The 21,649-nt window shown below is 34.6% G+C and overlaps 1 protein-coding gene across 1 annotated transcript in view; it reads right to left on the reverse strand.

Moving 5' to 3' along the window:
* beat-VI (beaten path VI) overlaps positions 1 to 21,649 on the reverse strand; it is a 293,763-nt gene that overhangs the window by 20,537 nt on the left and 251,577 nt on the right. The window contains exons 8-9 of the mRNA XM_070105889.1: positions 17,889 to 17,980; positions 17,253 to 17,363 (exon numbers count right to left, since the gene is read on the reverse strand). Coding sequence (XP_069961990.1) covers positions 17,253 to 17,363; positions 17,889 to 17,980 — 203 coding nt within the window. The remainder of the gene's footprint in view (positions 1 to 17,252; positions 17,364 to 17,888; positions 17,981 to 21,649) is intronic.

Genomic DNA, 21,649 nt, shown 5'->3' on the forward strand with positions numbered 1-21,649 from the left:
AACAAATAAAAAACTTAAATTAATATCAAGGAAAAAAACAATACTGCATAAAAAATAAATAAATAATTATAATTGCATAAGTTGATAAAAAATGATATGCCTTATTAATGAAGGATATTCTAACTTCGGTGCCGAAGTTAACGTTTTTTTCTGTTTTTGTATCGCTGCAGATAGTTATTGTTTTTAATCAAGTTTTGCTGCTAAGTATTAAGAAACGGTATATTTTAGATTCATTGTTGATCTTAGAAAAAGTGGAAAATGTTTTCCAGGAGTAATGGAGCACTTATATATCGTTGTCATATAATAAGGCAACATTTTATTTGAGAAATAAAAACGCTGTTAGATACACTGCGTTGCAAACTTTAATCCTTTTGCTGTGCTCTTTTGTCACTATAAATGAATTTGCTCATTAATTTTTCGGATATGATTTTCAGAATCATTGCTCGGACGTTGTTTAAGCTTCTATTCTTAGTATTGCTTTTAGAACTGTGTTCACTTGATTTGTGAACACTGTTAGAATTCACTATACGAGGATCTTCTTCTTCTCTTAACATACAGTCTTTTTACTTGGAAACAAAAATAATATATACATATAATAATACTAGTTATTACACTGTTAATTGAACTATAAACAGAATGTCACATAAATTATAATAAAATAATCATTGAAATTTATTTTCAAATTAAATTTCGACACTTCAAATTAAACTTATTTCTACGCACACTACTATTCAATCTAACTACTCAATTATGCTTTTATGTATGTGTGTACAAAGCAGAATGTCAAATATTTGCTTTCTTATATGTGCATCAATATAAATTATAATATTTTGGCATATGATTGCCGCATTTGCTTTCAAGCCACATTTTTGGCATTTCAGTGTCAAACTCTAAATGTTCAAAATTAATGAAATTGCCGCATTATAAATAATTGCGAGAAATATGTTGAATGGCGAGCGCATTAAACGCCGTTTGAAATAAAATTTTAAATTATCACAAAACCAACGCGAAATAATTGGTGTGACAGCAATAATTCTGATTTATTATTTCACTGTCGATAAGTTTATATATAGTTTATTTGCAAAAGCGCGGGAAATTTAATTAAACTGAATGCCACAATAATGGCAGTTGCGCTATTCTCTCAGTGCATATTGTAGAGCATTTCAATTTATATATGGCTGCTTAAAAGCGCGCATATGCCGCATGTGTTTAAGTATGCTAGTATATTATATAAAATGTATGTATGTATGTGTGTGTTTTTTCTTTTGTCACTTAATTTCGTTTTAAATTTTAATTTGGCGCTAAATGCACGGCGCGGCGAAGTGAGGAAGAGCGAGACGCTGAAAGTGCCGGCGGCGAGTTATTCATTGCCGGTGCAAGCAGGAAGCACTCACACGCACACACTTGTAATTGTGTGCTTACACAAGTAAGCTCTACCATAATAAAGCGCACACAAACATGCACATAGCTGCTTGTATCTCGCAATTACACACTATCAATTCTTTCGCCTACACCCACACACACACACACCTAGTGGCTCTTAAGTGCTTCGCCTTCTTCTTCCTGCTGCTTTTCGTTTAAGTTTCGCTCATTTTAAATCCGTTTTATATTTTACAATTGTCGCGTTTTTAAGTGTGTGCGTGTGTTTGTTCGATGAAGTTGCGAGCGACAGCCTGAATGCACTTGATGTCGCATGACAGACAGCGACAACAACAACAAGAACAAGCGTGTGATCTCAACAGTCGTTACTGTACCGTTTGAGTGCAACAACTTTTACAACAACTTCTGGTTGCTAGCATTTGTAGGGCTGTAGGTTGTAGGCAGTGACAGCCGTGGTAGACACACATATATGTATGTATACAACAACAATGACAAACACGACGGCAACTAAATCAGTGAAAGCCGCTGTCAGCAGCAGCTGTTGACAGTAGTTGAGCATATACGAGTACAGTGATCATTCGATATTGTGCTTCTTTAAAAAATTTTAAATTTCATTTTAGTTTATGTATTCGTCTTTGTTCGGTTTTGTTGAAAGTCAATACACGAAAGATTGTCAATACCTGAAAAAAACGTTAACTTCGTCAGCACCGAAACTATAATAACCTTCATATATCTTCGGAGGTTGTTCGAAGATTGTAGCGCTATTTTGAACAATAATCTATACCAGATTTCATGAAAACATGTTTTAAAATAAGAAATTACGCCTTACAGGAACTTTGTTTTGATCGGTCAATTTGTATGACAGTCATATGCTATAGTGCTCCGATATTGGCGATACCCACAAACGCGCTGCCTTTTGGAGAGAAAAGTACAAAAAGTACAAAATTTTTCATCGATATCTTACAAACTGAGGGACTTGTTAGCGTATATACAGACGAACAGGAAGAGAGCCGGGCATCGCTAAATTAACTCAGCTCGTCACGATTATCATATATACATATATAATATATATTTTATGAGGCCTCCGTCGTTTTCTTCTGGGTCTAACAAAATTCGTGGCAACCTCAATATTCCTTGTTCAGATTATAAAAAATTAAATTTTAGGACATCTGAGGATTTGAGCTAAATTAAAAATTCAAACGTTTTTTTTTTTTGGGGATTCAATTCCAAATATGTTGATCATATAAACAGGCTTCTCATTGGTATTTCATCTTTTAGAGCCTTTAAATATCTCATAAGATCCATAAATTATAAGTATATTTCGTTTGTTACATAAGTTATGCTGTCAGGTATCATAAACATTTTCTATGAACGATTTCCCGCAAAAATGGCAATGAACCTGGCATCATTCGTATAAAAACGCTCTCTTCTCTACTAGTTAAAATTTCTGGGTATAAAATACCGAAGCACTCTCACAAACGAAAAGTGCTGCGAAAAAATTTTTTTCAACTGAAATATTGCTTCTCATGGTCACAAAGTTTTTTGGCTTTAATATCAGATTTTTCTTTGTATATTCCAAGGCAATCAGAATAATCGGCTGTACTTAGATATTTTCGATGATCAAATCACACTTTGAGCAATTATTTTTGAGTATTCTTTAAAATATATGAAATATACTTAACTTTGAACCCAACAAAGAATAAGACAAGCCACAAAATTAAGAGCAAAGGCTAGTTTTGGAACTCTACGACATTGAGTTCTAAATATATTAAATATATCGGAAGGTAAAGCTTTAAAACTGGAATATAAGCAGTTTTCAAGAATGAGCGAAAAAAAGGTTCTCAAATTTTGATTCGATTTTAAAAGGCTCCTCAATGTTTATGCCCTGGTAGAAATACCAGCTGGGCGATAACGTTTATGTGATCTTTATATGAGCGCTTCGGAATATTTAGAAGTCAAAGATAGTTGCATACTTGAAGTGATGAAATTTCTTCTGAAAATACCAGGTACCGCATTCTATTTCATAACGACCTTCACTTGTTTTTATATCATCTCTGGAAACCTTAATCAACGAAAAATTATTTTATAATTAAAATTTTAAATGTTTAACAAAATTAAGAGCTGGTGGATGACAGTTCTGTTTTTTTTTTTACTTGTTTTACATGAGTAAAATCACACTAACACACATGTATAAAATCAGTTTGACATTTGTACGCGCGCAATTTGTAGCTGACAGTGACGTTGACAGTTGCGAGATTTAAAGTCAAGTGTTGCAGCAGACATACAAAACGGCGCAAAAAAGCGTTTAAAAGTGCTTTCCACCTATAACATGTCTGTATGTAAGTACACTACTGATATAAGTATGTTTGTGTGTAAAACTTGCATTGCATATTCCAACACACATACACACACATCTATTGGAATTGCAATGTAAAATGTCGTGATGACCCGGAAGCGTCAGGCACAGCAGGTGCTTCAGGACCTTAGCTTATATGTATATATTTTATATTACGAGAACGGAGTTGATCAAGACACAAACCAACACGTTCACATACATATGTAGATGCCGGATGAGATATTCCTTGTAGAGCGCACTATTTAACTGCAATTAATTGTGATAAAGCTCCTTTAAATTACTGCGTATTTAAACAGCGAAAGGCAGAAGAGAACGCGCATTCATTATTGCCGCGGCCACATAGCCTTTGGCCACCGATATATCTGGCTAGGCAGCCTGGCAGTCCGAACAGCAGTAATGGTGGTGGTGGTGGGTAGTCTTCCTTATCCGCCACTAATCATTTTTAATCAAATCAATGAGCGTAAAACTTGATGTTGCCCTAGCTGTCCTGCCGCACAGCCATACACTAACACACATATGCGGAAAATTATATTGCGCACATTACGCTGCCGCCGCTGGCATCAAATGCCTTGCTGCATCTTCGATTATTCTTAATTACTGGCTTGATAGCAATGTCCGTTTTAATGAAAAACTTTCAAACTTCACTTCGCCAAGTGCGCACCATCCTTTCACACACATGTATAAAATTACTTACATATTTTATATACACATCAATTATGTTTTGATGCCCTGTAGGAAAAACCTAAAGAAAGTGGTTTCTGTGATTTATTGCTCACAGTGGATGTCTGTTAAACCATTAATGACTTAAGTAAGTTGAATGAATGTCGAAATATAGGCGCCTAAAGTTATGCTAAATTAAGTACCACCACTTTGATTAAAGGCTAACACATTATGGCCTACATTCAGAGGTCAAAATTAAATTTAAATTTTCACATCGACGATTTCTTAAGACAAAAATTTACTGCGTTCAACTCAAAAATAGCGTACTCGAGTAAAAAGTAAGCCTTTTCAATCGGGGGTTGTAAGCAAGGAGGTTAGCAGGGTCAAACCTCTAAGGCACCCGAACATAAATTTAATGAATAGAGAATTTCTAAATTTAGCATGATTTTTTACTTCAAATCGCTCTGGATTACCCCTTTGTTACGATGTAATTGTTCGTAGCTTTCTTCTAATAATTTTCAGCTCAGTTCTTCTGGCGATGCGAAAAGTAACAGGTGCAGTAAAAACAAAATATTAAGAATTAACAGCTGTCAAGCCTTAATTTCCCTGTTTACTTTCCGACAGGGTGTAAATGCTTTTATTAATCAGCAAAGTGTGGCTGAGCGCGTCTCGCGCAATTGGCAATGATAGCTGCTGCAGCTCAACGCAACTCACTTCTGCTGCTCTCCTTTTCCTTCATTTTTTTACTCTATTTTTATGCATAAAGCCGGAATTCTTTTGCTACCAATTTGTTGCTCCTCTCCTTCCCTATTACATTACTCATACCAGTCAGCGGCGAGAGCGCAGCTTAACTGCATCCATTGGCGCTTCCGCAGCATTACGCTTACTGTTGCTGCTTATATACTTGTATTCGCTCTAAACCTTTTTTTGTCGTTTTCTTTACGCACTCGAAATGACGGCACACAATGTGGACAATTTAAATCATCCTCATCCGTTATTGCCAATGGCAGCGCTCAGCTTGACGGAGTGCGGATGCACGTATATATGTATTACACCATTAGCAGTAAAGCCCTTTCGGTCGGAAGGTCCCGCAATTTTTTCTCCCTTCAACACTCTTGGCTCGCTTTTCATTGCAATTTTTCGTCTCTTTATTCACCTCCCCCACTTCGGCTACATCCTTTTCCGTCAACTATTTTCAGCGCGTTTACATTCTTTGCTCACTTTATATAATCAATCATGAATTCTGTAAAATTTTCAATAAGTCTCCTTCATCCTTTTGCCATGTCCTTTGCACTTTCTTGTAATTTCTTCAAGTTGTGAGTAAACCTAGCATATGCTTTCTACGCTTGCTTCGTTGAATGCCAATGATCGTGTCGGCTTGTTGTAGTTGCTGTAACAGAATACGAGTATAAAGCGCAAAATATTGTTGTTAAAAAATTTTATAATTAAAGTTAAAGTGCAGAAAAACTTTGGCGCTCATAAGCTACGAGCAGTTGACTGGCGAATTGGGGTTTCGGAGCGCTGAGCTGGTTGGCTGGCGTTGGCTTAACAAGCGTGCACGCTGAAAAAAGCATACCATTACCACAGGCAATGATAAAAAGTTTGCAATGCGCTTCAGCTGCTCGGTCAATTGGCTGCGTGCAACGGGAATGTCAGGAGCGAGTGACCTGTACTGCAGATAGTTGCAGATAGTTAAGAGTAATGAACATTAGCTCTAGTATTTTCTAGGAAAACACAAAAAAGAATTTACTGCTTTTGTATGGAAACTGTTAAACGAAGGTATTCGCCGTTACAGCTGTGCACAATTTACGATTTGTAATTAAAACGTTTCAATATTTTTAGAATTCTCAACATAAGTACTGATTAGCTGCTGACAGCGTAATTAGAAAATTTTCTGTGTTTTTATGTTGACTAATAATGCGAGAATTATTGTTTTGTAAGCTGAAAATTATTCTGTTCGAAAATATGTACCATGAATACTCTGAAAGTTGGATACTCTGTATTTAAATGGTACTGCCATTCGAAAATCTTCCAGAAAACTGACAAGTTCCATTACAAAATATTTACAAAGAAATTAAATCAAATTCCGTTTTTTTTTTGTCACCAAACATTTGATATTAGGAAAATGGTGAAAACAACGCTTACGCATTTGTATTGATGATTGTCTTAAAAATAAATATTGAAGCTAAAGTTAAAGCAGTGCATTTTATCTAGCTCAATCGTTGTTTCAAACAGTCACCGACGTAAAACCGTGGACCGAATCAGCTGATACGACCTATCTTATGAGAGCGCAATGTAAATGAACACTCACCACCGCTTCTACCGTCCGCTTCTACAGACCAAGGATTTTAAGTGAGCTGAGAGCGAGAGAGCAATCTCTTGCAAACAAAGGGTTGGCAGTCTCCATATTTTGTAGTAAATAAAAAATAAATTTGAAATATTCTTAAAATAACTCAAAATAACAGTCGAATACATTCATTTATAAATAGGTAAACTATTTTGAATAGTTGGATTTTAGTTTTGAGATTTTACATTATGAAAAATTATAACTAAAAAACTAAATGTGTGAAAAATCGTGTATACAATCGTGTAGAACAATGGCAACATTGGTGAAATGAAAACTGATTTCTGCATTGCATAACTTTTGACAAATTTGGTTTGATAATGGCGAAAGCGAGGAATATCGGTGACTGTTTGAAGCATAAGTTTTTGTTAAATTATGTTCACACAAGCACTATTTTGTCGCCCCAAACCAGTTTTTGTAGGCGATGGGACAACGAGGAAAGACGAAGGGACCGTGCCCTTCATGCTCGGGTGGCACGCTTTGTGTTGTGGTTCGTAACAGTTCACTTCTACGCAGTTCGGCATTCGTTTTTATTTTGAAATTCTTTCCATAGTTGCAATTGCGCACTCGGTTTCAAATGAATATTTACACTATGTTTGGAAATTTTATTTTTATTATCTTATTTTCGTATGTAATATGTAAATATTATATATATTCGAATATACATAATAAAAAATGAATGTTTAGAAAAGGATGAATAACGGTACAAATTAGGTATGATGTGTGATATGAAAAAAAATTGTCCGATTCAAGTTGTCGGACTCGTGTTATTCCTGTGAACTCAATGAGCGACACCAAAAGAGAATTTTCCGATAAAGGGCGACAAAAAGAGTCCTCGCCTGAACACATTCATATTGTTCCTTACGCAGGGTTCTTCAATATCTGAACATTCACAATATTAGCTGTCTTGGATTGCTAATATTTTTTTGGTTCAGTTAGTCAACTTATTTTGTTAATGTGAACCGAAAATTGCACTGTTTTTACTAATATGTAGTGAAGAAAAACTTCTCGAATGAAATTTCTGGTTAAAACTACTTCGGATATAAACTAACGAGAAAAAATATTTTAGGGCTAGGTTTTGGTTTAAAAATACAATTCAAGTTATTATATTAAACGATTTATTACAATTTCGGATTACAATAAATGGCTGTAAAAAATGTATTAAAAGGACCTAGTAGGACTGCCGAAGCTCGATTATATTAAATTAAAAGAATTAACGTAGATAACCCAATGCATAAGAAATTAATGAAGGATCACAATATTTTCGGTTAGATTTGTCAATTTGACCTTAAAACACTCATAGAAACTTTAACCGAAATCTCCGGTAGTTGAAATGGGAGTTGGCTTGCAACAAAGATTTAAGCTTATGATCAAAATTTTTTTTTTGTGAAGAATGTATACAGTTTTTATTCAGTTTAATTTTTTCTTTAATATCAATAATGGGAGCTTAGAGTCAACTACTTCTTATAAACATAACTTAATAATAGTAAAAATAAAGTATCAGAGATTATATATTGTTGGCACCAATATTATTTTTTCATGCAAACAAAATTTATTTTTTCTTTTTTTTCTGAGAAATAATGAAAGCAATATATTTTTGCCAAAACACTATTGCATAAAAATTTAATTATATGCATAAGACAAACATACGAATTAGTCTTTCCTCCCTGCAGGCAATTTTTGAGAAACATGACTGACTGACAACATTTTTATAAACCAGTAATATTGAAATTGCCTATGAAATAATGAAATGAATATATACATATATATATACATAATATTTATAATAAATGAACTTTTTTGAAAAATAGCAAAACTAAAAAAATGGAGGCGAAACCAAATTTTAAAGGATGAACATAACTAGTCAAAGAGTTATGAAAACAGTATTTTTCATATTTGAACAAAATCTACATAGTTATTTAAGCTTGAGGTGTTTTGCCTTTTGTTCACATTATTCGATGGACGATGCAACTGTTTTCATCTATTATGTTGCATAGAACCTTTATTCAAAAAAATGGCACAATGGCCTTCGCACAGGTATGCGAAAAAATATCAAAAATATTGCTATGCAAGCGTGGGAAGCGCCAAACTCACCGCTGCACATTTAGGTTAATCGTAACTAGCTCAAGGACGCATGAAATCTGCAATTTTGTGTAACAATACATATATGTATGTATGTATATATTCATTTGATTTGATTTACTTTCGGTTTAGTGCCATAAATCGGCTCAAATTTAAATTAAATTTAACAATTTGTCGAAAACAAAATTCACGCACACAAAAGGACGGGATAATTACAAATATTGCATACAATACAGTAAGAACTAAAATAAATACTAAACAAGAAAAAACGTTAACTTCGATTGCACCGAAGCTATAATACCCTTTACAAATACAAAGATACCTTACAAGAACTTGCTTCCCATCTAATTTCGTGAAGATACCTCGTCAAATAGAAAAGTTTCCCACACAAGCACTTGATTTCGATTATTCAGTTTGCATGGCCGTTCCGACAAATGAATAGCTTCTTAGTGAGGATATATAGCTATACTAGTTCGGGTATATACAGACAGACAGACGGACATGTCTAAACCCACTAAGCTCAATATGCTGATCATTTAGGTACATATTTTATTGGATCTCCGACGTTTCCTCCTGGGTGTTACAAACTTCGTGCCAAACTTAATATACCCTATTCAGTATAATTAAAAGTATAATTGAATATTCACCCTTATTAAAATTTTTTTCCTTCAATTCTTTTTTCTGCACTCAACAACACATTAGTACATAGATGCGCCAATACCAAGCATTCAATTGCAATAACCGTAAATTATGCTGCTAATCAACTGGCGCCCTCGCCCTTGCCTCCAACTCGCCACCGACGCTCGTCCGAAATATTTCATTACATTTGCGTTATTTTTTTATATTTTTTTCATTATTAACTGTTAGTTAAAAAGAAAGCAAAAGACACGAAGCTTCAATTCGTTTTCTATTTATTCGTTGCTGTTGATTACAAATACATATAACAAAGAGGCAACAGTGCGATGCCAAATGAGAACTGCAAATGGAGAAAAACACCATTTCGCTTTAATTTAAATTTCGATAATTTTGCTGTTTCAAGGATTGAGTTCACTTCGTTGTTAACTGGAAAAAACAGTTAGAGCGGGTGGAGCAAGATAAAGAAAGGGTAAATAGTACTTAAGGCGTTGATTTGCGAGTGTTTATGTATTATATGTGTATACTAAGGTACAGCTGTTTGAGTGCATATCAATCCGTTATGTACAGCATTACGGAGTATATACTTTCGAAATGAGTGAGTTAATATAGTTAGAGCGAAATTCCATTAATGCTAATTAGTTGTAAAGTTCTGCAAAAAAATTTTAAAAATGGGTTACTTTTCAGCATGAAGCGGATGTGTTATTTATAAAGGGTGCTATCTCATGTATTTTTGTTAAGTAATGCAGCCCAAATGGCAAAAATTGTGTGCCCGGCGGTTATTAGGAAACTCAATTGTAGTTATGGCGGTGAAAAGTAAACATTTTTGAAAAGTAAAGCTGCATAGAGAGAGATTGCATATTTTTATTTTATTATTTCTATTTATTCTTTATTTTTCTGTTTTCCAAGGAATTTTGGATAATTCTTATTCTCAAATGTTTTGGATCTATCCTCACATTTCCCCGAAAAGCTACTTCTGTTCAATTCCCGGCTATTTGATGGCACAAAATACTAGTGTTAGCTGAAATATTATAACTACCAACAGCTTTTGTTGGGTTGATCTCAAAGACTACTAAATACAATCCTTTGTGGAGTCAGAAAATATAAGTTTTGTTATCAGTTTATATGTCGCCAAAGAGCTTTAAGGCTAATTCATATCTGCTTGAGCATATTCCCACTAGTTTAGAGGAATGACTAAAGGTGTAAGCTCCCAGATGTTAGGCCTTGAACTCGCAAAGGGAAGACAATCAAAAAGGTAGTGCTGAGATGTTTCGACCTTTTTCCAAACATCTTTTGCCACTGACAGACCCCTATAACTAGAGAAAGTTATCTTTACTTTAGAACTTTGTTATAGTTCCGGAACTAATAGCTCCAAGTTCCAGCAAAACCCAGCTAAGCAGTAGTAGAACGCACGAACAGAGCAGAGATCCGATCCGTTCTCATAATATTGTTAGCGGAGGTAAACTATTACTTGTCAGTTCGTCAGCTTTGCAGTTACCTTCGATACCGCTGGAGCTTGGCATACATACTGGTCTTATCACGATGAGATCCGATGCCGTTGATAGCGAGGTCATAAATTCGTTTATTGGCCCAGAACGCACGTTAGGTGAACAGACAGTTTTTATTGAGTCCCCGAAATTTTTAAAGGATTGCAAAGCGTCCTTGGTAAACAAAAAAATATCGCTTATAGTTTGAAGACCTTAAGCGATCTCGCGTTATTCAAATTTACTGTTTCAAAAAATTTAATGAACAAAATTCGCCCATTTCATGAGACAATTTATAATTTAAAATTTGCGTGTATTCTAATTAGAAATCGAATAATTCCTTATTGACTTCGAAGAAGAATGTGTTGGCATATTATGAACAGGTCATTCAATTTGCAACCTTTCCTCTACTCTCATATTATCTTTCGGGTCCGTAGAGTACTTTTTACAATAGATGAAAATATTATATAATTAAAACACTAATACTGATACTAAATCAAAATGATCGCTAGTTTTAAGATATACTTGTAGTAGCAGATATAATGTTATTTTTAGTGTCTTGATGAAATTATCAGAAGATTTTTCGGATCATACACAAACCTGGAGGATTGGCCGCTGCTGGTAGTTTGCAGTTGACAAAACTTATGCCATTGGAAAAATTCTAGTTTTTTCCTCAAAACCGCATACTATATTCGGTTCATCAAATTTGAGTTTTCATACCAAAAAACGAAGCTACTCAACATCTTAAGAACAAAAACACACTCCACAACCGGATCGAGGTTGCGTGCGACCACCACGCGGGGAAACTTTTTCAACTAAGCAATGAGAAAGCAAAACGTTGCACAAACACGCTCATTATGGCGCGCGAGAAAAATACATCATTATGTCTGCAAATATTTTTTCGCTTAAAATAAAAGTATTAAAAACTCAGATTGTTTGTTCTTTGCCTTTTCCTTCTTTTTCCTACTTACAAGCTGGTAGCTTTTGTTGTTGCTGTTGTTTTTGCTTTTGAAACAAAATTATTTGCCGAACAACAACAGCAGTAATGCACCGCTGTAAATGGCAATCAGCAACGCTGCCGACCGAATCGAACAACTTTCAATAGCAAAAAGCATGTAACTCGCTCGCGCGAGATTCGTGTATTCACCGTTGTAAATGAGAAAGCAATTATGAGCGGTCGAATGAATTCTGAATTGCCCTTCCACGGTTGAACTTACGAGCAACGCTGCGAAGCCTTGCATTCGCTTAATAATGAAACACTTGTGTGCTGCTGAAAGAGGGGGGGTGATGCCAATAAATGAGTTGCGATTCCACTGGCGCGGAAAGCGGGCGTTGAGGTAAATATTTGCATATCCTGGTGCACACTTTTTGCTGCTCCTTCGTATAATGTTGTTTGCTTAACTTCTGTTCTTAATGTGATTGTCTATATTAATGACAATTATTGTTGCTATCGTCGCTGCTGTTATTGTTGTAATTGTAGAGCTTTCATTGTGGCATTTCACTGCGCACATTTATCAATAAATGTTCAATGGACTTAATTGGCACTTTTGCCATTTATTACCGGGCTAATGAAACGTTTAACGAAACTGTCGAGTCGCCAGAGCAAGCACTCTTTGCCATTGACCATAATTACTGTATGGCTGCGTGTGTGTGGTTATGAGTGTATGGTGCTTAATTACGATTTGACATGCGATATTGTAATTCTTGAAAAGAAATTGTGAAGATGAAAATTACATTTTTGATACGAAAATTATCAAAGCAAGAAAACACTACTATATATTTATATTATTCTTAGATATTTTCTTTTTTCTAGAAAAAACCAAATATTGAGCATGAAGATGAAAGTTTTCTCAGGGGATTTTCAACCCGCGCTAGAAAATATTACCGAATTTAACTGTCAGCATTTGGTAAGGACTTAATTTTACTGCGAGTAACTGTATAGAAATGAAATTAATTTCAGGGGCGTTGTGCTTTGCAGACAGAAACATTTCGGTTTGCTAACTTCAAGAGTTGTGATTATAATAAACAAAGCGTAAATTTGAATAATGGCGAATCGAACAGGTAACTAGCATGAGTTCATTCAAGATTAATAGTGTGCTACTAATATGTCATATATTCTCAAGGATTGAATTAAAAAACTGAAAAAATGTTCCGCGAAAGAAGCTCAGAATTTGTAAGTAGGAAGATGGTGAATCGATGACGAAAATTATTGAATTCCCCAAAATTGAAGGAAACGGCGCTTGAGCTGATAGCAAGAAAATTTATACAATAGATTTAGAGTTTAAGTCATTTAAAGACAAAACCCAACCCAAAAGATGAGCAATCTTTCATTATTCAAAAGTTAAGACTTACCTTTTTTGTAAACGCATAATATTATGCCTCTTTTGAATAACTAAATAGAATTGGTATATTTTTACGCAAGCTGGCAAACTTAAGGATTAAAATAAATATTGTAACAAAGGTGTAAAAGACATTCAGAGAAGTGCCTCAAGACAATGCTTACTTAGTTTTTGTACCTGCGCGCTTTTCTACCTGCTACTCTTGTAGCTTGGATTATACCACTTATAAAAGTGCATAAAAGTGCGACTGCGCAGAAGTTTGACATCAGTCTCAACATTCACCTTGTGATCATAACAGCGATTTCTAAACTTCAAAGACAAGCAAAATGGCATACCGAAATAACGAACAATTCGTCAACAAACTAGATCGTCATGTGAAGGAACATTTCAAAGCAAAACAACAACAAAAATCTGTTAATGAACTGGACGCCATGATCGGTTTGCTACTATTGAATAAATCAAGTATTGTTGAACCATCGGTAGCAGCAAGTGTACAAGCATCAATGACAACAGTTGCACCAAACAATATAGAAGCATCGACGCCAATGGAAGCAACTAAAACAACAGTATTAGCTACACCAAAAACAATACGTTCACCAACAGCAACAGTTCCACCAACAACTTTACCAGCACCATCAATAAAAAGAGCACCTTCGCCTATACAAACACTTATGGAAGCACTAGAAACAATAAATTCACCAACAACAATAGTTGCACAGACGGCTGTACAAGAAACTTTAAAAGCACCTCCAACAACAGTTGGACCAGCAATTACACAAGCAACAACAATAACACGTTTACCAACAGCAACAGTTGCACCAACAATTATACAAGCACCAAAAACTATAGGTGCAAATGCAGAAACATCAGCCGCAATACATTTGCCTACAGCAACCGATGCATCAACAATTATGCAAGCATCGACAACATTTGTGCCAACAGCTAGAAGGGCACCAGCAACTGTGCACCCACCAAGAATGAGACATTCTGTAATAGTTGCTCCAAGAACAAAATTTGGATCAGCAGCAATGCAAGCACCAACAACAATGCATTATGCAACAGCAGCAGTTCCAGCACCAAGCATGCAAGCGCCAGCAGCAACAGTTGCATCAGTAACGACACAAAAAAGAACAATACACACACTTATAGAAGCACTGGTAAGCAAGATAAAGCAAACACAAGGAATAATGCTTGCAGAATCAACAGTACAAGTGACTGTGGAAGCACTGGCTGAATTAGAAGCACCCGTCGGATTTGCTCAGCCGAATGCGGGAACAATCGAGGATCGAGTTCAGCTACTGCGTAGACTTTCTGTGGAATATATGCAAGTCGTTAGTTTATTAAACCGATTTATTTGTCCTTCACTCGAAGAATAGGTCTTAGTTTTAAATTTATATTTACCGTTATTTATCAGATTTTGGAAATTTGAATAAAAATATTAGGTTTTAAAGGGGCCACTCTAGAGCCCAAAAAATTTAAGCTTTATAATTAATTCTGGGAATAAGGTAAAGGAATGAATAGTTTTATTAAATATGCCATTTAATACAAAACGGCGGCTATAGGTTCCATTTTCGGAATCAACTTTTTGAAGGTGATTTAATATTAACTTAATAATTAGTAAGGAAAGTAATAATAATTTTTTTTGATCAATGATATCTCATATTATATACCAAGTTCATGGAGCGGAGGAACTAGGTGCCTGCCGTCTTATGATTTATATAGACAACCACTTTAATTATCGGCATAAATTACTCGCATAGATAATTCAAACACAGCAGATGGCCCAGTATTATATATATATGTATTTTCTTTATTAGGAGTAAGATTAGAGCCATCGTGCGTCAATATGTCAGAGTTCGGCCGTTTGGATAAAAGTATAGAATTCAAATCTATGCAGGCGCTATCAGTTAGAAATTATTCAACTCTTGTTGTTGTAGTAGGTATATTATATGTTATAGAGTATAATAATGATTAAATCACAGAAATAGGAAATGTACACTTATGCATAGGGGGGGCGGAGTACTTTGAGGGCAGAGTTGCGAATTTTTTAATTCAAAAATTTTGGATTATAAATTAAATTTAGTTTTTTTAATACAAAATTTTTGGGATTAAAAATTTGAAATAGAAAATACAGCAGTATTTCGAAATAACGAACACAATAATTTTCAGGCCAGGTTTTAATATCGAATTTTTCGTTAATTCGAGTATTCACTTAGCGAGGTATGTTTTTTAATAAAAATTGCAGATTAATATATTGTTTCTTGAATTATTTGTTAAAAAACCAAAAGGAAGAATTCAAAGCGCTTATTTATATTACCTTCAAGAAAGTATTGCTCTTTAAAAGCAAATTCATGTGATTAGAATATTTGTTTATCAGTAATATAAGTTTCTATTATTAAAAACTTGATTATTCGTCGTTTGCTTCGTTGGAATATGAATATTTCATTTGATGGCTTCGTACTGAAGTTCAGTCAATAAGTTTTATAAATGCATCATTTTTCTGCTTTGCCCACTGGGTAAATTGTTCGTAAATTGTCTGTATGAAATTTTATTTAATCCATCCATTCAAATCGCTGACAGAATTTTTTGATTTCGAAACTTTTCAACCAACCTGTATAGTAATCGTTTCTTTTGCATTTATTTCATGTCCTGTTTTGTTTTCTATTTTCACCGCTATTTTAGTTTTCTCTTTCTACATATGTCCTCTTCATGTTGCTCGTTAAACCGAGTGCTGGGACATTCCCGTTGTTTGCTATTTAAGGTACTCAATGCAAAAAATTTGCTTGTTTGTTATAAGCGGTTTTCGTAAAAACGAATATTCGTTAATATATTCGAAATAAAAAAAAATTTGTTCAAATGTTTATTCAATTATTATTTTAATGCATTATTTGCAATTCTGTTTGAGGGAGATTCATAAAACGCCTTACATTAATATTAGTTTTGGGTAGTAGAGAGTTTTTTAAGCCAAAAAATTTATTTTGTGTTTCAAATCGTAAATTCGTTTAAGTTCTTAAAGCTTTAAATTGACTACCTCTTTAGCAGAGAAACTGGTGTAAAAAAATTTTGGAAAAAAATTTAATTTTCATTAAGCATCATAGACCAATTAAAATCACCAAAGGTATTTGCTCGCAAATACATTATACTCGTATAGCCTATTATACTAATAAGTTTTCTATTTTCTATTACTATTAAGTTTTAAATTCTTGTTCTTAGATACGGTAAAAGTACTGTTTTCGATTGTTGAGAAATTAAATTAAATAATTGCAGATAACTGTTCGTTCCAAAACGTGCAGACTTCCAAAAAGATATATGTAAATGAAGACCCTTAGATAATTTTCAAGGCACAGCAAATAGTATATCAGTTATATTTATGAAGACTCGAATTCAGATTGTGATAATTTTATGAATTAGCAAATAGAAATTGCAATTAAAAACAATCAAAGGAGAAACTTGGCGCATATTTCTGCGAGCAAACAAATAACGGCGCGCACTCAATGACAACAAGAGTTGGTAGTGGCCGTTGAAAAGACGGAGCAGGGCAGGAATATATCACATGAAATGCGCATACCAAGACGTTACAGCAACAACATTAACAACAAAAGTAGCTCGAAGTGCCCAAAAGCAACAAACGATTTATTCTCACATTCCATCACAAAGCAAAAGCGCTGAGTGATCACAAGAACACACATACATACACAGCTATTGTACATTAGCAAAGCCAGCAAAGTGCCGCGGCAGTGACTTTCTTCCAGATACTCGCTTGTTTTTTGTGTTATTGACCATGTTGCTGTCGTACGTGCCGCTGCATGAAAATGGTAATTTATTACCAACGACACAAATACCGCCTTACAACAACAAACACAGCATAAAACTAATAAAAAAAGTTAAGTAATACTTTGTTTAGAGAAGTAGCAGACGCGCTACAGCATAGAATATGCGCTGTAAGGGGTTGAGAAAAGATTGCTGTGACTTACATCGACATTAATGCCAGACACCGGAAAGACCAGCGTGGGCGGTGACTCCTTGGGCACATAGCGATAAAATTCCTCAGTGCCGAAATACCAGCGAACCGAATAGAGAGCAGCCTGCAATGAGAAAGTGAGAAAGAGAATAAAAATAGATAATAATCAAGTGCAAAACGAAGCGCAAAAATAGACAAACAGCAGGGGTAAAATAGTGCTGGTGTCGAGGCAGTGTGTGCCAGCAGGCAAGTGGCAAGTGGCATTAGAGACGAATTACCGTGCAATTAATTTAATTGAGAAGCTCACATAGAAGAGCATGCCAGACATTCTAAATAAAATAATACGGACGTAATGAATGGCGGGTGACGGCAGCGTTCCAAGCAGATTGCACAGTGGCAACTGTAAAGTGCCAACCGATGGCAGCGGCGCTGCACGGAGCATAGTGTTTATAGCAGAAAGCAAGTTATGTGTACAAATTTTAAGTGCTGATAGCAATAGTTGTCGCCTGCTGGGGACATGTTGTTATTGCGAGTGCAATGAAATGGCACTCCTGCTGTGGGGAAATAGCGCACTTATTTATATGTACAAATTTGTGGTAATTAAACACCAGCGATCACAACAAATATATAACGGTTTATGTTAACGTACCTGCCCCAGATCGTATTGGCATGAGAGGGTCGCTGCATTGCCCATTATAACCGCCTCCGGCACGAATATCTTCAGATCCTTCAAACAGTGCGCTGTCGTTGCGATACACGGCGTATGAGTAACCAGTGCGATGTGACATTTTGAAAAGAAAAGATAAATTCGAAATATATTACGAGATTATTACGAATTTAAAGATATCAATTGTGTTTGCTTATGCAATTATTTAAATAAATAAGTATAACTTATTATATAATATAGAAAATAAAATATACATGTACTATGTACACATAGTAGAATACCACCGAATTTCTTTAACTAGCTTTTCGTATGATAATCTGTGTTTGATGAGGAACTAAAATAAGCAAGGTTAAGCAGAATTTTATTATGAGTTTGAGAAAGGTAGAAGTTTCCTTCAAAAAAAATGAATAAGAAGTTACCATCCAAATTTATTTAATATTTTTACCCTGAAGAGGGTATAATAAGTTTGCCACAAAGTTTGCAACATCCAGAAGAAGTCGTCGGAGATCCTATAAGCTATATATGTAAATGATCAGTGTGACATGCTGAGTTGATTTAGCCATGTCCATCTGTCCGTCTGTCAATTCTAACTTTCTAAATAAATACGCATACTAGTCCGTCTGTTTTTGAGATATCTATCTGAAATTTGGCACACAACCTTTACTCAGCAAGAAGCGGCTGTAGCATATAGCTGCCATAAAAACTGATCGATCAGAATTAAATTCTTGTATGGTATGTATTATATTGCAGTTAATAGAAAGTATAAGAAAAAATATTTTTAAAATTTATATTAAAAAAATTAAACACTTCCTTTTCAAATTCAATTAGAAAAGTCGTATCTCTGATATGAATATGGAATAATTTCTATACAAATGTTCAAAAATAAATGGTTAGAGATAGTTAGTTATATAAATTTAAGTTAGATTTATGACTTTCAGGTGATGTATGAAATAAGGGAAAGGGGAATATCAAAAATAGAGTCTAGAATATGAAAGTGATAAAGTACCAGAAAAATTCAATAGGGTTTTTGTAATAAAATTAAAAAGCACACAACTTAACAAACAACAAAGGTTTAAAAAGTAAAAAATAAATTTGTTTTCAAAAATTCTGAAAGCAAATTTTGGAGAACATGCCGCTGAAACTTTAAAAAAGAAAGATGTATGACTCGTAAAGAAAATTGGTAGCAACTACGACCACGCTTAGATTTTCAGACTCTGATGGATGAATTAGAGAAATAGATGCTCTTATGGAATTGTTTGCACTCAAAAGAAACCTTTCGTTATTTATTTGACGATGTTATAGAGTTAAGACAACTTTGTTGAAAAAGTACAATAATTAGTTTATTTATAGTACAACCAAGTAACTCAGAGGCCTCAATTGATATTACTTTCATAATAAATTCTTCGGGAAAGAAATTTTCCTACAACTTTTTTTCCAAAAAATAGCAGCAATTTAAAAGTTAAGTTACAATGAACCCACCTTTTCCGGCACGCTTAAAATGTATTCTATCTTTGAGTAGGCGATGATTTAAACTACTCAACCAACATATTTCAATTGAAAATAATTTAAATATTGCAAACAGAGGTATTATCTGGAGATCTCCACTAGTTTTTGCAACATAAAAACGAAAGAATAAAGTTATTTATTTGCCACATTCGTCGGCATGCAAAAATATGCTGTTATTATTTTTTGCCAGCTGCGCACGATAACAAAATATGCGATTATAGAAATTAATTAAGCTTAAATGATGGAAATTAATTTATATTATTCTATGGCAATAGTGGAAAAGTATAAAAAAAAAACACAAACAACATATAGTATAAGCGCATACGAACAAGCATAGATATATGCACGCAACAACAAGCAATTAATTTATGGGCGTAAGAGCAACAATGATAGCATCAGCATTGGCGCTATTGTTGTTGTTGCAAGTGTGGCGGCACATTAACTGCAGGCAACTAACGGCTGACAATTCCGATACAAATACACACATACAAACGCACATGTAACAGTTTCTGCGGTTTGGCTCGCCCAGCGGCGCGCACAAATACTGTTATATACAAACATAAATGCGTGAAATAAATAAACTAGTTGCAAAAACGCGCTAAATTGCGCAAAATGCCAAACAAAAAGCTTAATGAAATATGCGCGCCATCACAAAAACACAGCGGAAAAACGCATATTATGTGAAATATTAACATAATAAAATATTAACAGAGCCAAAGAGCGCCCAACATACGCACACACAAACACGCGTGAGTGCGTATGCGTGTGTGTGAGTGTGTGTGCGTGTGTCTACGTAAGTATTAGCGGCACATTGCTGCGCTTGACACATAATTAAGTGGCTTCACCAGCAGCTATTAGCCTATTCTGTGTAGTCCCGTTAGCGCTATTATTGCCGCTAACCGCAGCGCAGACGAAAGTCAATATGACGAAAGCGCGCAGACTGCAAGTGATTGGCGGCGAATTCGAAGAAAATTTAAATAACTTTTTCGAATTAATATTATATAAACTAGATGGTGAGGTTTTTATACAATTATGTAGGCGAAAGAGAAACGTGGCAGTATTGTGTGCTGTTATTTAACATAACATCACCTTAGACATTTCATTATATGCATTTGTGGTGCGTGCTGCCTTGCAAAGAGTCGATCTTATAAGTTTTAAAAAAGTCTTGTTAGTATTAGAAATACTCTTACACTTTAGGAAAAAATTTTCAATATTGGCACATCCTGGTTAACACCTGTAACATGCGGCCTGCACCTACTTCACTTGATCTTCGCTTTCAAAACTTTGATTGGTTATCTGCAAAGGTTATAGTAAAGCAACAACATATATTTGCTATAAAAAAACAGTTTATTAGCTGCGACTTAGAACAATATATATACTTGTACTAGAGAAAATAAAATATTATGCTAGTTTGTTGCGTGACGTGTCTTCGTTATGAACTACACAATAAACTAGCTGAATAGCTTATTCTATTCTTTAGTTCTCAATTACATACTCGTATCATAATGCTTCGTTCAGTTTAAAAAGTAACGTGTTTTCCAGTGCCAATAACATTACATTCAACCGAATCCATGTATTTAAGTGACATTAATTTCATTCCTTATCCAACTCCTTTTATGGTAATATTATATTGATGAGTTTCCATGTATTTGTTGGACCGATTTTAAAGGTCTATAGAAAACTTAAACATCTTAACATTTGAAGCTAATACCAAGCTAACCTAGTCTCTGATAATATCTTTTGACAATTCTTCATAAGTAGTAAAACGTTTATTGCATTACAATTTCTAAGGAACTATTTTCGCACAAACTTTTTAAGCGAAAATCTCTCACAAAACGATTAAAAAACACAATAGTAGTCAACGTTTTCATTATTGATTCATTACAAAGTGATATATTGCAACTAACTAATGATGATTTGTGGAAAGCGAAAGCTTCTGTAGTCTTCGTCCAGTTTGCCTAAACATCTTTGAAGTTATGCTCTTAAGGGCTGGGTGCAGAGAAAGTGGTTTAGAGATTAGTGTCAGTGATGAGTTTCTCGATGCCATCAAAAGTTGTCTGTAGTATAATTACTTGCCAATTTTCTAAATGGCCTACAAGAAAATTTTTCCAGAAATCTTCTCTGAGCATATACAGATTTTGGGCCCATACATTATTTTACGGTAAACTCCGTCTCTCACATCAGACTTAAGCTGTATTCTGATTTCGACGATAGAAATAGAAAAGTTTTTCCCTTGA

This window comes from Bactrocera oleae, chromosome 2 (genome assembly GCF_042242935.1).
Source record: "Bactrocera oleae isolate idBacOlea1 chromosome 2, idBacOlea1, whole genome shotgun sequence".
In the NCBI taxonomy this organism is placed as follows: Eukaryota; Metazoa; Arthropoda; class Insecta; order Diptera; family Tephritidae; genus Bactrocera; species Bactrocera oleae.